The sequence below is a fragment of the Microtus oregoni genome, unplaced genomic scaffold (assembly GCF_018167655.1).
Source record: "Microtus oregoni isolate MIOR12 unplaced genomic scaffold, Mior012 000010F_ref0000083, whole genome shotgun sequence".
Taxonomy (NCBI): domain Eukaryota; kingdom Metazoa; phylum Chordata; class Mammalia; order Rodentia; family Cricetidae; genus Microtus; species Microtus oregoni.
The window spans coordinates 35,419,340-35,446,319 of record NW_024543069.1 but is presented as its reverse complement, the minus strand read 5'-3'; the positions used below and the strand labels follow the sequence as shown (position 1 = coordinate 35,446,319).

The 26,980-nt window shown below is 46.2% G+C and overlaps 1 protein-coding gene across 1 annotated transcript in view; it reads right to left on the bottom strand.

Moving 5' to 3' along the window:
* Positions 1-5,450: 5,450 nt before the first annotated feature.
* Positions 5,451-26,980, bottom strand: part of Ankrd50 (ankyrin repeat domain 50) — a 34,245-nt gene continuing 12,715 nt past the window's right edge. Inside the window, exons 3-5 of the mRNA XM_041658988.1 lie at positions 19,796-20,025; positions 9,710-13,245; positions 5,451-8,225 (exon numbers count right to left, since the gene is read on the bottom strand). Of these exons, the coding sequence (XP_041514922.1) occupies positions 9,713-13,245; positions 19,796-20,025 (3,763 nt within the window). The 3' untranslated portion in view covers positions 5,451-8,225; positions 9,710-9,712. The remainder of the gene's footprint in view (positions 8,226-9,709; positions 13,246-19,795; positions 20,026-26,980) is intronic.

The window sequence follows — 26,980 nt, the reverse complement described above, 5'->3', positions numbered from 1 at the left end:
TTCTATTCGGATGTCTGCCTGTCAAAGGTCACCTGGTCTCGGATACACGCCTAGATTACCTGCAAACAGAGTTTCTGATAGACACGTAGAGACAGGGTAGGTTCACCAGGAAGTGCTTGCCTTTGATCAGGAGGGGTCTGAGTGCTTAGACTCCATCTTACTGCGCCCGTGACAGTGTTTGTCCTCTGTGCTTGGAGGATAAAGAGCAAATGAATCATTTTCCCCGACGTCGTAACTGGCTTCTAAATTCTTCTCTGTTGAAAAGTCAGCCGAAGTCAACTTAATGGTTGCCAGCCAGTTCAAAGAGTTTCGGACCTGGTATCTGCTGAAAAGAGATTAAGCAGCCAGGATGGGTGTGCAGATGAATAAGGGATGTGGGACCACCTAGCCGCACTCAGCACTATCTGAACACAGCAGATGGGAAGGCAGGGAGAAAACATACCCTCGCTTGGGCCGTGAGTGGGGTTCCTGTTTGAGCACGGCTAAGCAGAGACTATGTTCTGACAGGTGGCCTGACATAGCAGGATTTACATGGGTCTCAAAGCACACAGCTGTTTCTGAATGGAAAGAAAACACTACGGAAAGTAATCGAACCCTTACTTCGCGAAGATAATTCAGACACACGGGGATAAGGAAGGCTCGATTTCTATCCCCCAGCAGATTGCAGCGTCAGTAAGGAGCGTCTACTCCAGCTAACTCAGAAAAGGAACCAGCAAAGACAAAATATACCACCTCAGTACGAGAAAGAAAAGGCTGGGAGAGGCAGACTCAGGTCGTTGAAGATGGAGACCCAGCCAGAGAGGAGGAAATTATTTTAGCAAGGGGACGACGGACAGGATGGGGCTCACTAAATCTTGTGGGGTTGGCTAGAGGGAATGAATTGGAAGAAGTAACTGGAAAGGCAGGTGAGTCTGAGAAAAGCCCTGGGTACTTTGACATTGCCTTAGAAATGAGAGCTCCTCAGCCTCCTTCATAGTTAAGTCCTAAACTTTTTCTCTGAAGTGACTTTAATAGATCTTAATATGTCAACATGCAGCCGTATGATCCTTCAAAAAAGAAGCCAGCTGTATAGCAATTGGTAGTCGCAGAGTGATGAATATCTATCTTATACTTACTAACGCAATGTGGAAACGAAGTCCGTGAGAGTAGATGGTGGACTCGAAGCTCGTGCATCTGCTAGAATGAACTGCACGGAGGAAACGCTGGTCAACGCAACCAGAAGGGGTAACTGGTTGTCCGAGAAAAATAGAACAGTTCCTTGGCTCTTCTGGGCATCAGCCACCCAAATGGGATCTTTCCTATTAATTCAGTAGAATGACCAACTTGGCCTTCTCACAGGCATCCATGTGACCGCTGGCTGGCTGCCGGGGAAAGTTGACAGTCTCAGGTGTGGATATACAGTCTTTGCAGTGTCCTTAGAAGACACACATAGGAAGCTTTCAACTTTATGAGAAATAATGACAAGGTAACATTTTGTTAAAGTTTATATGTGCGCCTGTAAAAGTGCTTTTATTACTGAGGTATGGTAGTCGGGATATGTATGTGTGTGTGTGTGTGAGTATATGTGTTCATGTGTGTGCTGGCACACATGTGTGTGGGTATAGATGCACAGATGTGTGTCAGTGTGTGAAAACTGGAGTGTCATCCCTCAGATGCTCTTCCTGTGTTTTGAGACAGGGTCTCTCACTGTCACAGAGCTCCCGAATGAGGTTAGGCTGTCTGATAAGCCTTATGGAACTGGAACTGCCTGGCCGTCTTTTATGAAACATCGTAGCCAAATTATTAAAGACCATCAAATGTGGAAAATCATATGGTTATCTTAACAGTCTTTCTTTTCACAAGAATATTACTTTCTTAAGACATAAGGAGGATTACATTGGAAAAGACTGGGCTGCATTAAGTCTGGGTGTGCCGAGAAGCATAAGCAGGTACCATGCCAACAATGGCACCTGGCTCTGCCGTACACATTGTCGGGGCTGAGCATGGGTACCCAACAATATAAGTCTTAGTTGTTAGCACAGCACATTTGTCTTTTTCTGCTTTTGACTTGGGGTGCTGAACCCAGGGCACATGCTAAATGCATACTCGCCCCAGAGCCACACTCCCAGCAAAATGTGAACTCTTGTTTTTACAATGTTAAGGGAACCCGAAGATAAGATACTGAGAAAATTCTTTGAGAATTTCATACACGACTCTGTGTTTCAGGCTGAGACAGGACGATTGCCAGTCTGTCCTGGGGTACACAGCAAGGCTGCCTCAAAACCAAACCAATCCAAACCAAACAAAATATAGAGCCAGGTACCTGTATTCTACTCATTGGCAAGCCTAGAAAGGCAAAACTACTAAGAAATCTAGTGAGTGGTTCTTAGGGGGTGGGTGAGAGGAGAAAACTGATTGGGAGTAGGCAATGAGCCTTGAGAGGCTCAGAAAATATTTCCCAACTCAATTATGCTAGTGAATTTATCAGACTCATCAAAGCACCACAAGCTTGCTGGGCACAGTGGCATATACCTAGAATCCCAGTATTTGAGAGGCTGAGGCAGGAGAAAGTGAGTTCAAGACTAGACTGGGCTATATGAACCCATCTAAAAGGATAAATTTATTAAACAATATATAAACGTGAATTCTGGTAGATATTGCTTTAAAATAAATTTAAAGCACTTGTGCCAAAGCAAGCTGTATTTCTGTGTTAACAGGGGAAATGAAACTTAAGATGTCATTTATATCACTATCCGTAACCAACAAAGCACCAGGGAGCCCTGCTAATCATTGTCCATAGCTTTGTGTGAAAGACACATCACTCAAGTAAATATATAAATAATGAAGGAAATGAAGAGACTAAAATATATAAACAATTTGGTTAGCAACAGCTCACCTGTGGAGTCAATATCTGAAACAAAACCAGAATCTTAAAAATTACATTTTGTTTACGTGTGTGTGCACAGTTCATATATATTGAGGTCATGGCCACTGTGGGATCCTTTCCTTCTTCACTCTGTAGGTTCCAGGGACACACCTCAGGCTTGGCGTATGTACCGATACTCTCTGAACCATCTTGCCAGTCTTGAACCAGATGTTTTAACAATCAGAGTTCAAGCCTCTCTAAAGCTCTTGGGAGATGAGCTACACCAACAGAAACTAAGGCAAGATTCCGGGAGGAGATGTGAGGACTCTCAACACCCTATGAAAACGTAAGGAGCTACTGATGGTGGTAACTACCAACAGATGATGCTGGTCAAAAGCTACACATCAAAACACAATGAGGAAAGTGATCACTTTAACAGGTGATGCTGGTTACATCACTGACTCAGACCAACTAAGATATTAGAGAAAAACAGAGGACAATGTCATCAGGACCTTGGGATGGAAAAAAAAAATAAGAATCTCTTTTTGTTAACGTAAGGCAGAGTCTGAGAAGACACTTGCATATATTACCCAAAGAATGTAGTGACAATGGCAAGGGAGTCTGCAAACCAAGAAACCTAAGGGGGATCATGGGTGAGTTCTCTCCAAGTTAGAATATCCTAGTACACTTTCATGCAATGCTTAATATCATTAGTTGCCTGACAGATACAAATTCAAATATCAATGCACTATTAATACATGACTAGAGGGGAAAAAGAAAATTAAGTAACTGCTGGCAGAGACGTTGAGTGTGAGTCCAGTATAGAGTTGATGGAATGGAAATGGTAACACCACTGCAGAAGAGTGATAATAGCTAGTAAAAATATTGCTTTATTAACAACAAATGCATACATTTACGATATATGCAAAAAAACCTATGTCAGAATTATCCACTGTAAAGTGGTACATTCAGCTAACAGTGGGCTACTCTAACATTAACACAGAGACATGGCTCAGTAGTTAAGGCACCTGCTATTGAGGTGTGAAGGCCAGTTCAAATCCCCAGAAGCCACATAAATGCTGGGTGGGTGTTGCTGCTCGTCCATTGTTACCCCAGGACTCAGAAGCCAGAGATGGGATATCCATGGGCAAGCTGGCTAGCGTTGCTGAGCTCTGGATTCAATTCAGGAGACCCTGACTCGGAGAATAAAGTAAAGAGCAACGAAGACTCCTGATAGTCAGCCCTGGTCCTCCTCCACAGATACACAAGACCATACAGACACACATGCAAACACAACTGCACAGACACAGGCAAATACATACAAATACCCACATTTAAGAAAAAAAACCTTGAAAAAATGGAAATCTAAACATGATATAAGTTTAAAATTATTTTATTGTATATTGGATTGTTTTATTTATCCTGTAATGGAAAGCCTGGTAGGCAGATCTCATATCTTCACGGTAACATTAACACATATGTTGTATGATGAAAATTTCCCAGAAATGCAGTGTATTCTTGAGTGTATCTCACCATTAGCTGGCATCTTTCCAACTGCAGAGTCCCTGCCCTGTCTCTTTCCTCCACCAGTTGAATTCTGCTTGGCCAAGAAGTGTTTTTAAAACCCTATAAGTATCACTTATTCTGCTCAAACATCGCCTACATTAAAATTGCTTAGAATATTATTTTATCAACCCATCAAGTGCACAAAAATACGAGTGTAGGAAAAGTTTTCTGGTCCTGCAGCCACTCTCAAATAATCACTAAGAGGCCTAATATTAGTTACAAATGCTCGGCCAGTAGCTCAGGCTTGTTACTAACTAGCTCTTAACCTGTTTCTATTAATGTATGTGCTGCCCCAAGGCTTGTGGCTTTTACCTCTGTCCCATTTTGTGTGTTTGACTAGCTCTCTATCTGGCTGGTGACTCCCTGAGTACACCCTTCTTCATCCCTGCATCCTCCTTAGATTGGTTGTCCTGCTTATACTTCCTGCCTGGCTACCGGCCAGTCAGCTTTTTATTAGCAATGATGGCAATACATATTTACAGTGTACAAGGACTGTTCCACAGCGTATGAGTAAGTGAATGATTGCAGGAAATGATGAGTTCTAGGGAACTACATTACATCATAAAGTCATGAAGGACAAAGAACTGTTGGCCTTCTTAGGAGCCTTCCCTGGAATGAAAAGAACGTACATAAACTCATGGCTCCATGTCCAGGTCAGTGCTGGCTTCTTCTGGGGAAGAGCACACAATTTTATTTAGAAAAAAATCCACTTCTCCAGATAATTAAAAAAAAAAAAACCCAACTATCCAGGGTAAGGCTGTAGTAAAACCAAGAGACATGCATGTACACATCTCATCTCAGATAGCAGAAACTGACAGAGAGGTCTGACTGACAGTAACACTCTGTCAGAGGAAAAGAAACAGAAGCGAACACTTATCAAAGCTGTGTAAGAGATAAAGGCTACCATCTTGGTCTCCTGCCTCCTTCGGTCAGGCCAGCGTTATATCTCGCCCCCAGTTTTTTAACTTATAAACTTTATTAACTTACATCATGCACGCGTTGCTCCTTAAAGGATAAAGTTAAAACAAGACATCTTCTGTAAAGCAAATAGATTTATTATTCACTTCATGTACATTGGGATGTTCTCGCATAATATAATACAAGGGATAAAATAAACTTTACACTGTGAAATTCAATGTACATTTTAGGTTATTTATACACCCCACACAGAGCGAACAATAGAAGGAAAGCATTTGTCTGCCACTGTATTTGTGGAACGTGTTGACGGAGGGCATTAAGCAAAACAAACAGTTGCATAGCCAAACAGCACGGACAACTGAAGCTCCTGTCTCTGAAGTAAGGGGCTGTTTTTGGTTGAGGAATCTGGTAGGGGTGGGAGAGGAAGGAACAAAAGGTATTCGCTGTACACCACAGGATGCTGACTTCTGGTCCTCTTTCTCCCCAAATTTTCCTGGACCCCCTCCAGATGTTCACTTTTCTGACATTTTTACCACTTCTCCTGCCAGTGGCACTGACCTTCAGCACGGGGTGTGAAGGAAACAATACAAAAGCATTACAAACACGCAACATCCCAAACTGCTGATTTACAAAATTTAAACATTTGAATTTCAAAAATAGTTATTTATTATTTATTTGTGGGACTGTTTCTTAGCTTTGTGATAGAGCAAAAGCCATTGCTTTTCCCCAGTGTGGCACTAACCTCCCGCATCCCAAACTGGACAAGCACAGGGGGGTGGCTGCATCACTCTGGTCAGCCCGATCCTCACGTCAGAAGCCTTTTTTGTTCGATCAAAACTCCTTGAGGAATACTTATGAGAACCCTAGTTTTCCAACAGGCTCCCCTCCTACCAACTTTTCCAGGGGTGTAAAGATGGAGACAAAAAAACACTTGGAGAATACAGATCCCCACTGCGATGAGCCCTTTGCCCTTTGGTCACAAGGTGCAATTTTGTAAAAGCAATAAAATTAAATAAATACAATTTCAATAATTCAAGAGTAATAGACAAACTGGCAGCTTTCGTGGTTTTCTTCCTTAGAAAGAAAAAAAAAGATATACCTAATAAGAAGGCAGAGGTTCCTCTTCTAATGCAAATGTAGTGTGTGTGTGTGAGATGGAGTCACACTGGTCCTAATATCAGGGTACTATCGACATTTTCAGAAACACTTCCTAGGCTGCCTTGCAAGAGTCCTGTTAAGTGTCATTAATCAACGTCCCATAGGGACAAGAATTCAATCCTTGGGACATTCACATTTGACTTGTCAGTATCAACCATGCCATCACCTTAACTTTGAGTGACTTCAGCAGCTATCCCTCTTCCTGGTTATGACTGGCGGGCGACACACAGGAAATGAGTTTGGCTGACATTGAAAAACAAAGCAAGGAAAGGCTTTCACAAAGACTGGAGAGAGAAACCCACAGCACAAGCCGTTACACATCTGAGCCTCCACGAACAACACGTAGTGCCTTTCACACGTGATGACCATTACTGGCCTCTCATTATAACATTCCAAAGTTTTCAGTAGTAGCAATGGTTTTGTGCTCAATTGCCAAATTCTCTTTCCCCATTCCCCCTTAGCAACAGTATGAGGAGAGCACAGAATCTCCAAGACCCGGGAGATGAACAGGACTACAGTGCTCAAGGATCAAACCGCCCTTGACTTCTATACCATCCTGCCAGGCATTTGCACAATCCATCTAAACTGCTCCACGTTCCTGAAGCTGATGCCTCCTATACCTTGGCACCCAGTCATCCTATGTGCAATTGTGCGAAGATGAAAACAGGAAAAAGAATGTGGCCAGGGACGTGCAAGCCCACCAGTTCTGTCAATGTGCTGTGACTAACCGTTAGTGGTGTCACCTGTGATGGACAGTACACTGGACATTTAGGAACATCCATCCCAGCAAGTCATTCAAATATACCCAGTTGGTTCTGACTGGGGCTAATTTGATTACGCAGAAACTGGTAAGTGGAAATAGCTCAGAGAAGTGAACATTCAATTACAATGAGATTCCATTTCATTCAGCTGAAGGAGGCGAAGGCAGCTGGTGAATGATTCAGGGACCAGAGTCATCCTTAGCTGGACCTGGAGCCTCTGTCTGCACATGTGCCCCCGGGCACTAACTGCTCTGTCCCTGAGAATATCCAAGCTTCAGGAATGGTGGTCCATCTACTCGCACGTGGGATGACAGGCGGGTAGAAGATGGCTCAGAGCCTCTGTGGAGGTAGAGCTCTTCCGCCTGTAGTCAAGAGTGGCCAGCGTCTGCCTGCTCTGTCATTCGGCCTTACACGGATGGTGCTTGCCTGGATTTAAACTGCCAGAGTGACTCTTACACCATGGAAAACTTGTCACCAAGTCATTTGTTCACCTCCATGTGGCATCAACACAGAAACTCATTTGTATCTAACGCTGAAGGTTAGCAGACAAAAAACAGTTGCAAGAATTGCTTTATTGAGTAACATCTTTAAATACACAAGAACCAGGCACACCAGACAATGCGATGGGACTGAGTACACACCACAACGCAGGAAACAATAAATACGGAACACTGTCTTTGCGGAGACACCTGACTGTGGCACATGCACATTTACAGAATGGGAAAATACTCAAAACCGGGTTTGGTTGTATTGAGGAGCTGCAGTTCACATCTGCATTTATTCGGTGTGGCGGAGACTGCTTCAGCATGGGGTTGCGCTGAGAAGGGCAGCCTTGCTGGGTAGGCACATGACAGTACATCAGGACACAGTACTGAGGGAGTCACAGTCTGGCCAGCACATCCTCTGGTGTCCTGCTTCCATCTGGCAGCTGAACGGCCATTCTGGCCACAATGCCTTCTGTTTCACAGAAGGGGAAACTGAAAAAAAAAATATATTTTTCTTGTAATGACAGTTTTAAGACCTTATAAAAGAAAATTATTCTACCACTTACCTTCTATCACATTTTTTACAGACACAGACATAATATTTCGTTTTCCTAAGAGATATTATGAGCTTGCTTGTGTGTGTGTGTGGGGGGGAGGTGTTGCACCATGACAACCAAGTATTTGGAGGAGTATTTCTGAGTGACTTTGGATTGACCATTCATCCGACCTCACAGAAGGATGTTTAGTGTTAGAAGATACTTGTAATGATGGTTAATTTGTCAAATCCCTAAACTAGATCACTGAAGACAAGAGGAGCAGAGATGGAGATGCCAGCTTGCCTGAGTGTGACCGTCACCGGAAATCAGGCCTTCTACAAAGTCGCTGGACATTAGACAAGCTGCTTAATGAAGTCTTCAGTTTATTTAGACATGGACAAGTGCCTGTGAGGGACACCCAAGGCGTACACAAGAGCTCCTGCTATTTCTCCACCCACTTTTTCCTATGCAGTGCAGCCTCCTTTGAGATGGAGGATAAAAAGAGCTATTTAATAAAAAAATACTAGTGATCTGAACTTAATATATGGTCTCTATATCCTGCCCCTAAATATGGAACTAAGTAAATGATAGCCTAAACCCTTCACTATGATCCACACCTGTTCATGATACATGCAAAACTACTAGATTTCTATCAGTTATTATAATAAAACTTGATTACCAATTTAAATCCATGGTCTGTTTCTGGGTGAAACAGGCAAACTAACATTTGCCAACCATCCGCTAGGCACAGCCTACTGTTTCCAAACCAAAGAGTGAATACTTAGAAAACAGTCCTGTTTTCCACCAGAAATCTCCTGGGGGAGGGAAATGATAATACAGGAAAAAATTCTTAGTCTAGAACTGATAGATGATATATTCATCTGCTCATCCTCCTATCCAATACGTTTTTACAAAAGACTGCCACAGGTTCAAATAGGATTAAGCACATGAACTCAGCATCGACTACACACATCCCTTCAGTCTAACATTTTGAGGGGAAAAAGGGAGAGGAGATAAAGAGTAAATAGATTAAGCGTCTATGTATGTATCACCAACTATATATTATCTGTCGCCCACTGTCTCTGTCTATCGCTATTACCTGTCATCTTCTACCTATCGATCTATGACTATTACCTATCATCTGAGCCATGTATCAACACATCCAATGTCTATTACCTATCTACATAGATTAGCATATCTATCCACTGTCTATTACCTATTAGCTATCCTATCCTCAGTCTTTGCATCTGTATATGGATCTATCAATTCTATGTTACATAGGTGCTTTGGACAGGTGCTAGAGTTTGGAGACCTCAAACTGAGCAGACTGGCTGGGATCAGATCATGCGTGCCTAGGGGAGGAACCCGAAAGTCCTTAAGAGCACCAGGAAGATGGAATTTTAACTTATGGTTCCTTCATTCTCCCCACTGCCTTCTTACCTCTCACAAGGGCGTTTCCTTCTTGTAGTTGAAGCTGGGATCAGAGCCCTCAATCTGGAGCTTCAGGGCTTGTTTAAGGTTCAGCTCTGTCTCGGAGGGAGGGAAGCCCTCCAGCACCTCTGGATGCCCTCGCTCCTGCACTGTTCGCGGGACGGAGACCCTGCCCAGGAATACCTGGTTGCTCTGCAGATGGTAATTGGGGTTCGTCATTATCCCATTCCTCTTCTTCTGCTCCCCACTCTGTTGGTGGATGAGAAACTGCGGCTGGGTGCGGCTGCCATCCTGAGCTACAATTTTACACTGAGATTCCCCTGGCGTCTGTTTAGGTGGGCTACTCCCAGACTTAGCAACAGGTCCTCTTTTGTCAAACTGGGTCATTTCATATTCTAGAACCTTTGGCTGTGAGGAATTATTTTGTTTAGCTTTCTTCCCAGCTGACCCAGATTTGCTGGAGTTTTCTGATTTGCCTCCTTTGTTTGATTTTGTTGACTTCAGACTTGGTTTGACTTGGCTCCACTCAAACTCACTACTGGGGGAATTATGGCTGTGTCCTAAGGACTGGGTTGTGGAAGAAGGGGACACGACCGACTGCCTGCTGCGGCTGCGCGGCAGCGAGTGCTGCTGGATCTGCTCCGTGAATGACAGGCTGTGGAAGCTGTCAATGGGCACCGTTTGAGCAGTGGCTGTGGAGGACGTTGTTCTCAGGGAGGAATTTTTGGAGCTTTTCAGGGAATTGTTGGACAGGGACGATTTCTGCCGATCCACAGTCGAGTCTGGAGACTCTGATGGAGAGCTGAAGGCATGAGCTGGCCCATTGGGCAGGCCACGGAGGGAAGGCTGCAAGTCACCTCCACCAGTCCCCCCAGAGCTGTTGGACCTGATGGTCAGAGACTGCATCTTGGTGGGTGCCGACTGCGGAGGCTTCTGCTCCATTGTGTGGACAGGGGAAGGGGAGCAGCCATTCAGACTGGAAGCACCGTATTTTTCTAACAACTTAATGATCTGAGAATGCCCGTTTTTGGCTGCTACTCTCATGGCAGTACGTCCAAACTGGTCGGCGTGATTGGGATCAGCGCCGTGCTCCAGCAACACCTGCACCACATCCACATGTCCCTCCTGGGCCGCGATGCAGAGGGCCGTGGCGCCTTGGTTGCATGTGTGGTCCACCACGGCGCCATGCTCTATCAGAAGCTGGACTACTTTGACGTGGCCCTGCCAGGCTGCAGACTGCAGAGCCGAGCGCTTCTCATTGTCTGCTGCATTGACGTCGGCGTGGCAGGCAATCAGCACCCGGACCATCTCCACGTGACCCTGCCAGCAGGAGACGTGCAGAGCTGTCCTTCCTTCTGCATCGCTGGCCTCCACATTTGCACCGTTCTCCAAAAAATACTCAGCCATGGTAAGCTGGTTCTCTAAGGCCAGTATGTAAAGTGTGGGCCGCCCATCAGCATCTTTGTAGTTCACATCAGCCCCGTGGCTAAAGAGTAATTCCACGATGTCCCGGTGCCCTTCCAGAGCAGCAACACGCAATGCATTCCTGCCATCATAGCCTCTCTGGTCTATGTTGGATTTGTTCTCCAGCAGGATCTGGACACAGTCATAATGGCCTTCCTGTGAGGCCAAAATGAAGGGGATGCGCCCGTCGTTGTCAATCTCATTTGTTCTAGCACCTTGTTCGATTAGAGCTTCACATATTAACCTGTGACCCTCAAAAGCTGCCATGTGGAGAGGCGTCCAGCCAGCATCATCTCGGTGGCTCTCGTCCAAGCCTCTGTCCAGGAGAGTGCGCACCACCTCCACATTGCCCTGTGCCGAAGCTATGCTGAGGACTGTCCGGCCTTCGCTGTCGATGCTGTCCACGGCTGCACCCCAGAACAGAAGCGTGTTGACCACAGAAGCATGCCCCATGGAAGCTGCAGCCAGCAGGGGCGTCCGCCCGTTGTTATCCGTGTGATCCACATCTGCTCCTCCTTCGAGAAGCAGGTCCACCACATCCACATGGCCTTCGTAGGCTGCCACCAGCAGAGGCGTCATTCCATCCTTGTCACAGTGATCGACCTCAGCCCCTCGGTCAATCAAGAGGCTCACAACTGATGCGTGCCCTTTGCTTGCAGGCACACAGAGTGCGGCCACTGAGAGAGCTGTTCTGCCATCCACGTCCTCGTGGTTGACCTCCGCACCATGGTCCAGCAGGTGCTCAACGATCTCTCTGTGACCCATGTATGCTGCAGCTATCAGCGCAGTCCGCCCCTCGTTGTCAGCCTTGTTGACCTCGGCACCATGCTGTAGCAGGTTCAGGACGATGTCCTCATGGCCACCCCAGGCTGCTGCCCGCAGAGCCGTCCGGCTGTCCGCATCTGCACAGTCCACCTTTACGCCAGCGTAAAGCAGGGCAGACACCACCTCAGTGTGGCCCCCCCAAGCAGCAGACCTCAGCGCTGTCCAACCATCCTGATCGGTATGATTAATGTTGGCTCCACACCCAATCAAACAGTTAACCACCTTCGTGTGTCCTTGTCTAGCAGCTAGCGTGAGTGGAGTGTGTCCATGGGAGTCTTCGATCTCCAAATCCGCTCCCCTGGAGACCAGCAAATTCACAACATCCAGACTGCCACTGTACGCGGCATTGGCCAACAGAGTCCTCCCGTTGGAATCACACTGGTTGACAGAAGCCCCATTATCCAGCAATGTCCGAATGGAGTCCTCTCTCTCGAGGGCTTGCCGGACGATGCAGGAAGTGCGATCATCCTCGCTGTTGACATGAGCGCCGGCTCGGATCAGCAGCTGCAGCACCTCTTGTTCCTTGGGTATCAAGGTGGACAGAGAGTCTTTGACTGGGGTGCCATTCCAGATCATCCACAGGGCCAGTTCGGCTGGCTCCAACTGCAAGTTTGAATTAATCAAGTGCAAGGCAAACTCTTGTGCTTCCAGTGGGGTCAGGTTCCGGGCCTGGCAGGTGTAGCTCATGGCCAGCATCCTGTGCCCTTCTGCCGCGTTACACAGGTACTTCTGGGTGCAGTGCTTCACATCCAGGAGCCACTCGGCAAAGCTGTGGTGAAATAGGATCTTTGTGCTGCCCAGCCCATCCACCAAGAGCTTGGAGAGGACATCCAGCTTGCGCTGGAAGTCTTCCAAGGTTAGAGACATATTTTTGGTCCACACGGCATGGTATAATTCTGTCATGGTCAGGGGCCGGCAGGCCGCAAGGATCACGTTCAGGATGGGCTGGACTTTGGCAAACTGTTTTCGGACAAAAAGTCTCTGGCAGAGCCAGAGATAGAGACCGTTCAGAGTTCCTGGGATGTCACGGATCTCTCGGAGCATGATGAAATTCTCCACAACCCCGTCCAGCACGCGCTCTAGATACAGGAAGCACCCGCTGCTCTTGATGTGCAGCTGGTTCAGAGTCTCCGCCGTCTCCTTGGTGAGGTGCTGCCGAAGAGCCTCCTCTTGATCCAGGCGGTGGAGGATGTACTGCTGTACGTCCTTGACGATGTACGCCTTCCGAAGGTCGTCCAAACTGATCTTCCGGAAACCTGCAGAAGACGGCCAGGCTGAGTAAGTAGAATACAGAGGTGGGCGCGTGTGTGAAGAGAGTGGACCAAGGCAAATAACCTGACTCACGGCTTAATACTAATAAGAGGATCTACCACTACTGCTTGTACGGAAACACATAAACAACAAAGCAATGAGGAGCTGTCTTGCAGCTCGATGCCTATTTCAACCCCTGTGCAAGAAGCACTAAGTGGAAAGAGACAGACACACACACAGCTACAGAAGTACCTCGTGAAGACACTCTGAATATCAGAGATGTGAGAGCCAAATAGGTCTGTTTTTACAGGATGATCTCTTTCACACAAATAATAGCTATTTCTGCCCATCTGTTTGACTATGTATCAGCCTTGATGTGAACGGTTTATATCAAAACAGTAACACTAGTCACTCTCTTTATACTACATTGCTTTATGATATTAAATTAAAATAATTAAATCTGAAGACTGTCAAGAAATAGCTGGAACCAATTAAGATGCAAATTTCCAAATTACATTTGTAAAATTCTAGCACTGTAAAAAAAAGATACCGAAAGTCAAACAAAGCTAAAAGCACATGGTGGTGGTTACTCTATTATCTTCAAAGCAGACTATGACAACAGCTTCTAAAGCAACAGTTCTCAACCTGTGGGTCGTGACCCCTTTGGGGGTCACATATCAGATATCTTGTAGATCAGATATCTACACGACGATTCATAACAGTAACAAAATTACAGTTATGAAGTAGCAATGAAATAATTTTATAGTTGGGGGTTTGCAACATAAGGAACTGCATTAAAGGGTCTCAGTGTTAGGAAGGTTGAGGACCACTGCTCTAAATGGACATCAGTGTACAGACCTGGATTTGTTAGCTAACTGTTTGTCTCATGAAAGTAAAGGCTACAGATAAACTCATCAAGGTCAGTGTGTGTTAGGAATGGCCATCCCCAAACCACTCAAGAGCAGAGCAGGCAAGGATGCAGACCCTTTGAGATAAAAGACACTCCAGAAGGGACCATGGCATGTCTGATAGCAGCAGCAGCCTCAGGGACATAGATCCATGCTGTGCTGGGGATTATGAGCAAAAGGAGGTCCACACAGGGCTGGATGAGTGTTCATAAGTTGAAAGTGAGCCCCACATCTGCCTTGACCAACAGGACTTGGCCAATATCACAGGTCTGGAAAGAAGACTGACCACTTCAACTACCTGAACCCAAGGCTGAAATACCTGAGGGCATTTTTTTTTTGAAAAGTACAATCTGCCAACAACAGACAAGATAAAATAACACATGTGCAGTGCCCTACATTTATAGAGTGGTACCTATAACACACACCACACACACACTACCTAAACCCTTCATATCAAAAGACAAACTCTGAAAGAGGCTGAACAACAAGGAAGGTTAGAATTGAGTTTGGCCTAAGTCTGACCTCTCCCACATTCCTAGCCATGTTAGCATGTACTTCACAGTACAGTCTTGGCCATGTTACTGCCTAGTGTGTATTCCCTTGAGCTTTTCTTCCATAAGGTGACTAATAACCTCACGTGTGTGCCTCATGCTGTAACCCTTTAGAAAATACACTTTGATCAAAGTACATTTGAAAAAAAAAAGAAAAGAGCCAGACAGTGGTGGCACACATCTTTGATCCTAGTACTTGGGAAGCAGAGGCAGGTGGACCTCTGTGAGTTCAAGGGCCATCCTGGTCTACAAAGTGAGTTCCAGGACAGCCAAGGCTACACTGAGAAACTCTTACCTTGAAAACCACAAACAAATGAACAAACAAATCAAAAAACTCCACACTTTATTTTGCTTTCATTTAGCAGCTGTATTTTAAGTGTTAGAGTTTTGTAAGCATAATTATTTTAGTTTGATAACATAACATAAAATAAACCCTTCCAACCTAAAGGAAGGCTGAGCACATGGCCAGGAATGTCTGGCACCCCACATACCCTAGCCATTTGATATGACTGGTCTCCAAACCTCTCGTATGTTCAATTCCTTGTTGTCTTTACAACAGTTCAGGGTAAAAAGGAACCCACCAGGACTGGGAAGCTGAGGCAGGAGGATTATGAATTTGAGGCCAGTCTGGAGTACACAGCAAGTTCTAGGCCTGTGGCTAATAAATAAAACATTACTAAAGTGGTATGTAATAATGTTTTAAGGTTTCCAAAGTGACGTGCACACAGGCTGATCTATGTCGAAGATTATATAACCCATTATGCATAAATATCTATAATTTAAGCTAATTAACTAAGATCATCTGATGAAAACTTGAGATAGAAAAGCCTCCACAGTGCCAGGCCTGATGTGTTCAAAGTGGGCTAAAGAAAATGCACTGAGTCAGCTTCCTTGTGTGCGGCAGAACTGGGGACTGAGTGCTGGGCAAGGGCCTTTCCCCTTGGGCTACATGCACTTTCGGTCTTCACTCACACAGCTGTCCTGTACACGGGGACCAAGGGGTCAGCATCAGGGCTTTGTGTGATGCTGACAGAGCCACAAGGAGGAAGTGGTGGAGCACGGATCGGATGCTCCACAGAGGGAATCGAAATGCTTACACTTGAAGCATGATCTTTCCTAAATTTAAGGAGTGATGTGGATTTAAGAATTTATATTTGCCCCCAGCAACAGTTATGTTCAATTAAGACATGATTAAGAGCACGGGGCAGGCAGCTTGTGCCAACAATCCTAGCACCAGGGAGGCAGAAGCAGGAAGACTGCCGCCGATTCAAGGTCCACACGGGAAGGCCCATTGCAGTCAGGGTGAGACTTAGTGGCAAAAACAGAAGAGAAATAAGATCAGAGGTTTAGTAGTGCTCAGTAGTGCAAGCTGGGCCGGCACATGCAAAGTTCTGGGCTGAGCTGCAGTACACACGCATGCGCGCGCGCGCACACACACACACACACACACACACACGCACACACGCACACACGCGCACACGCACGCACGCACACACACACGCGCGCACACGCGCGCACACACACACACACACACACAGAACTCAGTCTGTCCGCTGACCACCAACCTTGAGAACTGAAAATGACTTCACTTATTTATTGGGGGGCTGGGGATGGAACTGAGCCCCACACTCATGTAGGGGACATTCCCAGAGCCAACGCCTTCTCTTTTGAGTGAGAGTCTCTCACTGGCCTGGAACTCACCATGTATGCTAGGCTGCCTGGCCAGTGAGCCTCAAAGACCCTCCTATCTCTGCCTCTCCAGTAGGAAGCTTATCACACCCTGCTTTTTTATGTGGGTCCTAGAGCAGGTGCTCCACCAATGAACCATCTACAGGCCCATTTAACCACTTTTCTATCTTGGGTAAAATATTTCAGTGGGTATGACACTGCTTGGCATTGGCTAAACAAATGGGCTTGAGTCTCTTCTACAGTCAGTGCACAGTTGGTACTCTGATAGTTCACATGGTCAGAACCCTTCTGGGACCCCAGTCTGTGCTCACACAGTGAACACCCTGTTTTCACAGAGACTACATCCTACTGAGAGGATGGCTATGGGTAGTAAATACACACATGCGATCCAGAAAAATTTTCAGTGATACTGCATTCATGAAAGAAATGAAACCAGACAGAGTGACTGTGCAGGAGGGAGCCACAAATAAACAAGAATGGAGAACTGGATGGTCACCTAAGTGGGAAGATGGCAAGAAGTTCAAGGGATGAGCATTTAGCAGAACATCATAGGCAAACCGTAATGTGGAAGAGGCAACCTGACTTTGCAAACGCTGGCTGAAGACCATGCAGAGGGAGCCCTCACGCTGAGGCAGGCATGGGAATCACTGCGTGCATGGAAGACTGTAATACAGCAGAAGTAACCCAGGACCATGATGGTCACACTTCCTAACTCAGCAAGTCCAAACGGACAGGAGGACAGATGGTCATTGACCAAGCCGTTCTGCAACTGAAGTTGAGTATCTCATCCAAAATGGTTGGGATGGGAAGTAGTTACATCTTCTCAGATTTGGAATATCTGCTTATACATAAGGAGAACAGAACCCACCTCCCAGCACAGAACCCATCTGTGTCACATGAACATTATCCACACATCCCGAAGTGCAGGTGATATTTTAAGTACCACACAAAACACAATCTTGACCTTGAATTCTCCTTGGATGCACTCAGTTTTTGGATTTTGGAGCACTGTGGACTTTAGGGGTCAGATGAGAGGATCAGCCCGCAGTGAAAGCACAAGGAAAATCAGAAGCCAAGGAATAGAGGACGAAAGGGATGAAGAGGAGGCCTGTCATCTCACTGGATTTCTGTTACTGTGATGAAACACTATGACCAAAAACAACTCGGGAAGGAAGGGTTTATTTCATCTCATAGCTTGTACACCATCATCCAGAGAACTCAGGGCTGGAACCTGGAGGCAGGAGCTGACCCAAGAGACCACCAAACAACACTACTTACTGCCTTGTTACCCTGGCTTGCTCAGCCTGTTTCCTTTATATAACCTGGGACCATCTGCCTGGGGGTGGCACCAGCCACACAGGACTGAGCCCTCTAACATCAATCATCCATCCTCCAGTTGCCTGCACACCTGATGGAGGAAGGTCATTGGCTAATAAAGGCACTGCCCTGGCCCATTTTATTGGTTAGAGGATAGGTGGGAGGAGTAAACAGAACAGAACGCTGGGAGGAAGAGGAAGTGAGGTCAGAGACTCCACAGCTCTCTCGGGAGCAGATGCCTCAGAGAGAGACACCTCAGAGAGAGACGCCATACTCCCAGCTCCCAGGCAGACACACGCCATGAAGCTCGACCCAGGATGGACTAGGCTAGAATCTTCCCGGTAAGACCGGTGCTCACCGATTATTAGAGATGGGTTGATCGGGATATCAGAATTAGCCAGTAAGGGCTAGGGCAGAAGGGCCAAGCAGTGCTTAAAAGAATACAGTGTCTGTGTAATTATTTCGAGGCATAAGCTAGCCGGGCAGGCGGCTGGGGTGTTGGGGACGCAGCCTCGCTGCCGCCCTTATTACTTCATATGGCGCCCACATGGACAACTGCTTCCACATAAAGCCTGAGACAGCTTGGGAAGTAACTCTAGAACAAAATGAAAGCATTGTGCCTGGTTTCTTGGTAGCAGCAATTTCTCGGTTCTACTCTGCTTGCTAGAGGCAAGCAAGCGCCTCATCTAAGAGAGGCTTCCTGACTCAGCTTTAGCTGCAAAGCCTGCAGCTCATTAAGAGGTCCTGCCACGAAACACTTGTCTCAGGTTTCAGGTGAGGTTCCATCTCTCCAAAGCACACTTGTTCACAGCCAAGAACACCCAGCAGTTGAGGTCAACAACCCAAAGATTTCAGGTCAAAACTGAATTTTATTAACAAATTAAATTGAGATGACTAGAATAAGGGAATGTGTAGGAAGCCTTTACCATGCCTCAGGCACATCTAACCTCAGAGGACCCCACATTACAGACAGGAAATGGGAGGTCAGGCAAGCGGCCTGAGGTCACACAGTCAGCAGTGAGCACTAACACGTACACTTTGTAGTGAGTCATTTGTGCAAACAGAAGGCTATATAGCTTGGGGCTGGAGTGTGTGATACTCAGGGGTGATGGCATGCACAGCTTTTGCAGGGGAGCTGAGTTTGGTTCCCAGCATCTCCACTGGGTCACTCACAACTGTCTGTAACTCTACTTAGAGGAACTCAAGTTCATACACATGCATATACACTTCAAAATGAAACTTAAAGTTCATAAGCTATATAGGACACAAAATGAGCTGATGATACTGGGTGACTTGGACAGGGAGAGAAGAGGCCATGCCCTCAGCCATACACAGGAGCTGCGGCATAGCACTGGCTGTGGTCACTGCTGTGACCTTATCACGTGCGCTCCTTTTGCCACAACAGGGCTAAGTCGAGCACTTCAAGAATCCAAGGCCACAGCAGTGAAGCGCTGGGTTTAACCCTGTCATGACAAAGGGATGCACGTGAGGACCTATGGCAGGACTTCAGGGACCACAGGGAGATACTGATCAGTGACCGATGAGCTGGAAAGTATAGAGACCTACTGAAAAATAGCATAGCTCATCGCTACGTTAGGTCTTTCATGGGAAGTAGGGAAAGAGCGTTTTTTCGTATGTTCACACATTTTTGTGTGTGTACACACATGTGGAGGCCAAGGAATAACTTTGGGTGCTACTCATCCTCAGGAGGCAGCCATCTTTTTTCTGAGACACAGTCTAGGCTAGGCTGGTGGGACAGTGAGCTGTAGGGGTCTGACTGTCTGTCTCCCCAGCACTGGATCAGAAGTTTGTGCCAGCACGCCTGTAGGGGGGTTTTCATGCATGTATGACAAGTACGTTACTCACTGAATTATCCCCTCAGCCCAGGGAAAGAATTTTGAGAAAAGCTAATGTAAGTGACTCTACAACACACCATGCCTTATTAACAAGATCCTAAGGTATGGTGGCGAGAGGCTGAGAGGGTGTATGCAGCAGTTAGGCCTCCATCTGCCTACTCTAGCCTTAGAAGAAACCCAGCCTGGGCTCGGTCTTAGAACACATAACTCTGGGCGACACGCAGTCTTGCTCACCAGTGAACATTTTAGTGACTGCTCTGCTTTGCTTCCGGGCGGAGCAGAGGAGCAGTAGCCATGGGGGAAAGAACTCGTGGTGACCAGCCAAGAGCTCTGCCACAGTCCCGGAGAGGCTGGGTGATGTCTGCTCCCCTTCCATCACATTGCAGCCTTCGTCCACGGAGTCAACCAGCAGGTAGAGGCTCTGTGAGGGCGGCTTCATCCCCAGGAGCGGGAGCAGCACACACCTGTAAGACAGACAGCCAGAGAGCAGGGCAATGTCACTGACAGGGCACTGGCATTCACAGTATGCATGTTGGCATTATTGGTTAGAATGTCCTAAGAATAGAGATTTCAGATAAAAATGCATCCTCTAAGTAGTTCACTTCCCAATACGATCAGCTTCCAGTACAGTGTGTGCTGTGCACTACCCTGTGCATATTCTCTGACTCAGGGTAATTAAGGGTGGTAGGAACTGGATGAAACTAGATTTCAACACCCTTCACGGTGTTTTGAGTCAGTTTTAAAATGCTTAGATTGTCCTTGTGCTGAAAAGAGACAACTCCGAGGAGCAGGCAGAAACCTATTGTTCTGGTTTGATTTTTGGTCAACTTGACACAAACTAGGGTCACCTGGGAAGAATGAGCCTCAGCTGAGAAAAACACTCCATTAGACTGGTCTGTGGGCAAGTCTGGACTGCACTTTCCTGACAATCACTGATGTAGGAGGATCCATCCCAGTGTGAATGATGCCACCCTGGGCAGGTGGTCCAAAGCCATGATGAGCAAGCCAATAGGCAGCAGTCCTCCATGGTCTCTGAGTCAGTTCCTGCCTCCATGTTCCTGCCTTCAGTTCCAGCCCTGATTCCCCTGAGTGATACTATCTGGGCCAAACACAGATTAATAAAGGCAGGTTAATTGAGTTATAAGAGCTAGCTGGGAACAAGCCTAAGCTAAAGAACAAACTTTCATAATTAATAATGTCTCCGTGTCATTTGTCATTATTTGGGAGCTGGTGGTTCCCAAGAAAAAGCCCAACACAAGAAAGTGCTACTATATACCATCACTGACTCTACATCTGTCAAAATCACAGAACTGTACAAGAGCCACTATTACTACATGAAAACTAAAAAACATTTACATGATATAAAATATGCGAGAAAAATATAACAAGCCTCTCCTGGTAATGTGTCCCTCGGTGTGGGAGTCTGAATTCTCAGTAGTCGGCTGACTCTGTTCTTCACACACTAATGCCGAGCAAGTCAGTACACAGAAAGTCTTTGTTCAAGGGCTAGCCTGGCCAGGGCCTCCAATCCCATCATTACTCCTCAAGCTACCAAGGTCCACCCTGCCCTGGCAGCATGCTGAGCCCAACTACGGGTTTCTGTTTCCAGGCTCTGACCAATAATTGCTACTTACCCATTCCCTCCAACTCTGCGGGCCTGCCTGTGGGCCTATGAACAGGCCCTCTCACGCCAGAGCCCTCCCTGTATGCCTACTACAACGCACGCACTCCTCCTCGCCTCAGAGCTCAGCTCAGATAGACTCACAGAAGCTCAGATACATTCACAGAAGCCTGCTCACTCTGCACCCTCTAAACACACACTGCTCAAATGCCCTTAACAACTGGGACTAACCAGGTAACCCAAGGAAGCAGTAGTGTAGCATCTACCTTCCTGATCTCTAGGGAAGAGAAGGAATTGCCAGAACTCACCTTTCTCCACCAAGAGCTCATCCAGGGCCTCATGAAGATTTACTTATGTTTTCTGGGTGAATGGATGAGTGGCCTGATATATTTGTAAAACATTTGCTTATAAAGATTTTTATCCCCAAAACATAAAAAGTTCACAACACTCAAGAATAAGATACCTACAACGCCAATACTGACACAGCAGTTTTCTTCATTCCCAAATGTAAACATAAACGACTCTCGGCTGGCTACTGCTGGCTTGTGGAAGTTGGCTTTATGTGACAACTTGACTGGACCACATGATGCCCACATGTGGTCTTCTCTTCTTCTGGATGTTTCTAAGGTTCAAAATAGTGGCTCTTATCCAATCAGCCAAAAGCTAACTGCATGACTGCCTGAGTTGGGACATCAGTTTATTCCTTTCTTCAGGGTCAAAAGAAAAATCAGCTGTTTGGGTCTTGAGAACATGAGCTTTGCAAAGAGAAATTGCACCACCACTGCCCTGAGGTCTCCTACCCGCTAGCTGCATACCTTGCAGTTCTCAGCATACATCACCATGGAGGTGAATTCCTTATAATTAATCCATGCATTACAACTTCTGTGGAGCCTTTTGAGGGCTTACTCTAAAGCCATTTACCTTACTAGTTCTGAGAATGTTCTATGTACTCTGAGGATTTCTATGTGGAATTCTTAATTGGACCTATACAGCATGTTTCTATCACCCTCCCCTTTCTACAGGGAGCTGTGAGGTTACAATACTCCACAGTACTGGGGAAAGGACTCATTTTGTGATTTCTTTTAGGTTTAGTTCTTGGAATAAACAATTGAAACTATTCCCAGAGAACACACTGGACCTACAAAGGTAAGCAATTGTAAGACAGTATATATTGCTGCAGGGCACCTGTAATCCACAAATTCAGCAGGGCTGTTACAGCCCATGTAACAGTGGGGACTTGACCTTCTCAGACATTAGAAGTATCCTAAGAAATACCTGAGGCCAACTCTGGGAGTTCAGTTTCAATAAAGTAGAAGCAGAGTGACCTGATCCCTCCATTTCTGACAAATAAACATTTATTCTCATTGTTAGGACACTTTAGGACACGGCTGCTGGTGCAAACCTCAGCCAACATGATTTGGAATGGTCCTGCTGCCCCAATGCTGAGGAGGAAAATACAAATTCTGGAAAAGAGGGCGTGCGTGCACGTTTAAGCGCTTAGTTTAAAGGGCATTTACAAAGACACATACTCAGAACTAGTAAGTGAAAAAAAAAAAAAAACAGCAGATACCAGCAGCTAAAACAGGGACAAGACAAAAAACAAAAAAACAAACCTAAATCAAAGGATACAATTATTTCAAGTAGGTTGCATTAACTTTGAAAATACATTTTAAAAGGTCAGATCCTGTAATGACCTACTACAGGACAGTTTATGTCAACTTGAAACAAGCTAATGTCACCTGAAAGGAAGGAACCTCAATTAAGAAAAAAAAAAAAAGCCTCCAAAAGATTGGGCTGTAGGCAAGCCTGCAGGGCATTTTCTTAGTAATTGAGGGAGGGCCGAGCCCATTGTGGGTGCTGCAGTTCCGGAGCTGGTGGTTCTGAGTTCTATAAGAGAGCAGGCTGAGCAAGCCTGGTGAACAAGCCAATGAGCAGTACTCTTCATGGCCTCTGCATCAGCTCCTGCGCCAGGCTCCCACCCTGACTTTCTTCAGTGATGGACTGTTCCCTGGAAGTAATAAGCTGAAACAAACCCTTTCCTCCCCAAGTGGCTTTGGTCATGGTATTATTATATTTGGCCAAGAGTAACACTAACTAGGGCACTCCCCACCCTCGCAACCCTAGTGCTGCTAAACAATTCCTGGAATCTTTATTCACAATAGAGTACCAGAATCCTCTATTAAACCGGGGTGGACAGACATCAAGGCTGCTGATCTGTCTATGAGAGAGTCCAGAAAGCAGGCAGTCACAAAACTTTGGTGCCCATGCATCTAAAAGCAAACTGTGTCAGCACTTACTCTGTTTCCTATGTAACAGTACTACTGGGTTCTACTACATAAACCTGCGTTTCTGCCGGAGGCTCAGGTCTGTGAGAGAACATGAAAAGGAAAAGGGACAAGGATGGAAAGAGCCAGCGAGGTCCTGTGGACTCCGGACATCGCGGCTCTGCTTTGTTACTTGCTGTTTCCCAGCGAGAAGGTGTACATCCGTCTCTCTGAACACATCTGAGCCATCCTTTCTCCGGGCTTCCGCACAGCACTCCGTCAGTGACGAGTGGTACATGACTGGGGTTGTGCAGGCAGACTGTCCACTTCTGTTTTAAACGCTACGGTCAGACATTCTGACTTGAGGGGCTTGAGGGGATGGCTCAACGGGGAAAGTCCTTGCTGCATAGGTTGAGGACCTCAGTTAGAAACCTCGCAAACCAGGTAAAGTGTGTATCTTGAAACTCAAAACTCCGAATGAGAAATGGGCCATTAAGATAGAAGATTAAGTTCAAAGGCCAGCTAGTCTGGAGTACACAGTGGCAAACGAGAGAAAAAGGAAACAGGCACCAAGGGTGCCCACTGCCCCCTCCACACGCACACCATGGTGTATATAACTTATAAGTGGGCACTAAGCTGTTCTGACTCCAGGGGAGTGTGAAGAACCAAGATCCTCAAGTGTTTAGCACTCAGAATTCCACACAAGACACTGAATTTGGGGCTGAAAGGTCTTCAGGTCACGAGGGCAAGCCCTTGAAGAGGTCACTGGGACTCAGGCCTCCTTTTCTCTTTCAATACCCAGCCGTAAGAACAGCAGCTGTGCTTTGAACATGCTCCCCCACTGATGGCTAGCATCCCCAACAGAGGCCTAGGGATAATGGGCTCATCTGACCAGAGACCAGAGCTTGGAAAGCCTGAGCCCAAGTTCAAAGGCCTTTATCTCTGAGCTGCTTTCCCCACAGAATGTCAGAGTGTGACATTACCAGATTACACATTTTGAATCCTAGAGTCTCAAGTCTCTCTCCTCCCTGTAAAGTTCAGTATCTGAGTATTAACCACGTAAGAGCTGATGATCTAGCTCAGTGGTGGGGCACCCCCATGTAGCATGTGTGAGGGTCATTTACCTAGAAGGTTAATGCTAAATCTAGCATGTTCTAAATTACCTCAGAGGACATACTGACATTTCTACCAAACATTTTATTAATAATCACTCAGTTCTGAAAGCAAAACAAACAACAAAACAGCCTTTAATAAAATTTTTTTTCCCCTGGGGGGTTTTATTTGCTTTTTACAGAAGATTAAAAATACTAATACCTTTTATCTTGTCTTCTCTTGGGAAAACAAACTTAGATTGTGTTTTCTTTTCTTAAAAAGTGAATCACCACCCAATAAATGAAAACATTTGTAAGGGGTGTATGTGTGTCAGGGAGATGATAGTAGCTGGTATTTTCAATCATTCGGGGATAAAACACTATATATTCATTCTCTTAAACAACTGTAAAAATATTTTGTCTGTATTTTAATAAAGTTTGCCTGAAGATCAGAGAGTAAAACAGCTGCACTGATCAGCCTTACAGACCAGGCAGTGGTGACACACACCGTTAATCCCAGTAGCCACACTAGTTGCCACAGAAACCGGGCGGTAGTGGTGCTCACCTTTAATTCCAGCACTAGAGAGGAATAAATATAAAACAGGAGGAGACAGTTCTCACACACAGTCTCATTCTGAGATTCCTGGAGGCAGGATCGCCATTTCAGACTGAGGTCAAGGTAAGAGTCAGTGGCTGGCTGTTTTGCTTTACTGACCTTCAAGTTGAACCCCAATATTTGTCTCTGGGTTTTTATTAACCGTGCTACAATCAACAGTAACAACAGCCATCTGTCGATTAAAACAAGGTCAGTGATTAACCTAACGGGGGAAACCTGTTTCTGAAACCTTGACCAAAGCAAACATGAAATATGATAGCATGAAGAAAAACACACAGCAGTCAAAAGCAACTCCAGAAGCTTAGCTCTGAGAGAACTGGGCCCACTCTGCCCAAAGGTGTGCAACGACGGCCAGAGACCTGCTAGACCTGTGGCGAGCACATGCATGCAGTCCTGTGGAGGCAGGAACTGAGTGGAAAAACATCTACACACACATACAGTCCCGTGAAGGCAGGAACTGAGTGAAAAAACATCTGCACACACATACAGTCCCATGAAAGCAGGAACTGAGTGGAAAAACATCTGCACACACATACAGTCCCGTGAAGGCAGGAACCGAGTAGAAAAACATCTGCACACACATACAGTCCAGTGAAGGCTGGAACTAAGTGGGAAAACATCTATGTTAATGCTGGAATCAACTCAGGGTAGTGACTTGTAGTTTCACACTGCTACCCTTATTCAAAGGCAACAATGAGAGCAAGGCATTGCAAGTGGGGGGAGGGGGCGACAGCAAGCAGAATGGTGAGTCTGGGGATCCAGACAGAAGAGGGGTGTAAAAGACAGGATGGCCAGAGTGGTCACCCCAGAGCAGACCAGACCTAACTAACACTGATGTCCAAAGAGAAGTAATTTATAACACAGCCCAAGGACTTAGAAAAGCCAAATTAATATTCATAGGGAAAAAAAAAGCAGGGATGAACTCATTTTAAAGAAACATCACAAGGCACAAATCCATACAATGGGAAAGTTCTATGGCATTCCATCCGTGGTGACTCTGCAGAGTGAACATGGAGAGTGCCAACATCACAGGGCTGCCTGGGCCACCAGAAAAAGCAAAGGCCAGATTACAACACCTGTATCTATAGAGAGAGAGAGGCGACAAGAAGGCTAGGTGAACCACAATTCCAGGCAACAGGGGCATTTTCCAAGATGGGGACTGGCCTGTTGGTTTCGGGATATCTGAGGATGGGCGGTGTGAGTGGTCACAGGTGCAGAGCAGAAGGCAGCTGGGCCCACTAAGGGCCTCTGCCAGGAACTGTGCCCATGGGGCCGGTGGAGGTCAGTCAGGTCCACTTCAGAGAGCAGCAAGTCTGAAGTGTCTGCACACAGATTGGTTTTCCCCACAGCGTGTTTGTTAAGTCCTGGTCAGTGTTTACAAGGCTGAGGAAAGTAGGCCAAGTGTGTCTGCAGGCCAGCAGGCCAGCTCTCAGCCTGCCTGCTGGAAAGAAAAGTCTGCTTACTTTAAACACAAACAAAACTCTAGAGAGCTGGAGAAGTCTGAAGTTGAAAAGGGCAGGACGCTACAGAGCTAATCTAAGCATCACCGAGGAAGACCTGAACCTTAGAGCCCCAAGGAGCTGACATGCCTCCAGGACCTAGTCAGAAGTGTGGCAAACTATACAGGGCTTTGGCGAGACCACAAAGAGTCCTGATGATAGCCTTCCATTGGCACTGCTGGCCCAAGGAGGGAAAGGTCCTCACTGATAAGAGACACCATTAGGACACTGCTATCATCCAACACACTGACTCATACTTAAAAATTTATTGGGGGGTGAGGGTAGAGGGATGGCTCAGTGGTTAAGAGTGTTTGTTGCTCTTGCAGAG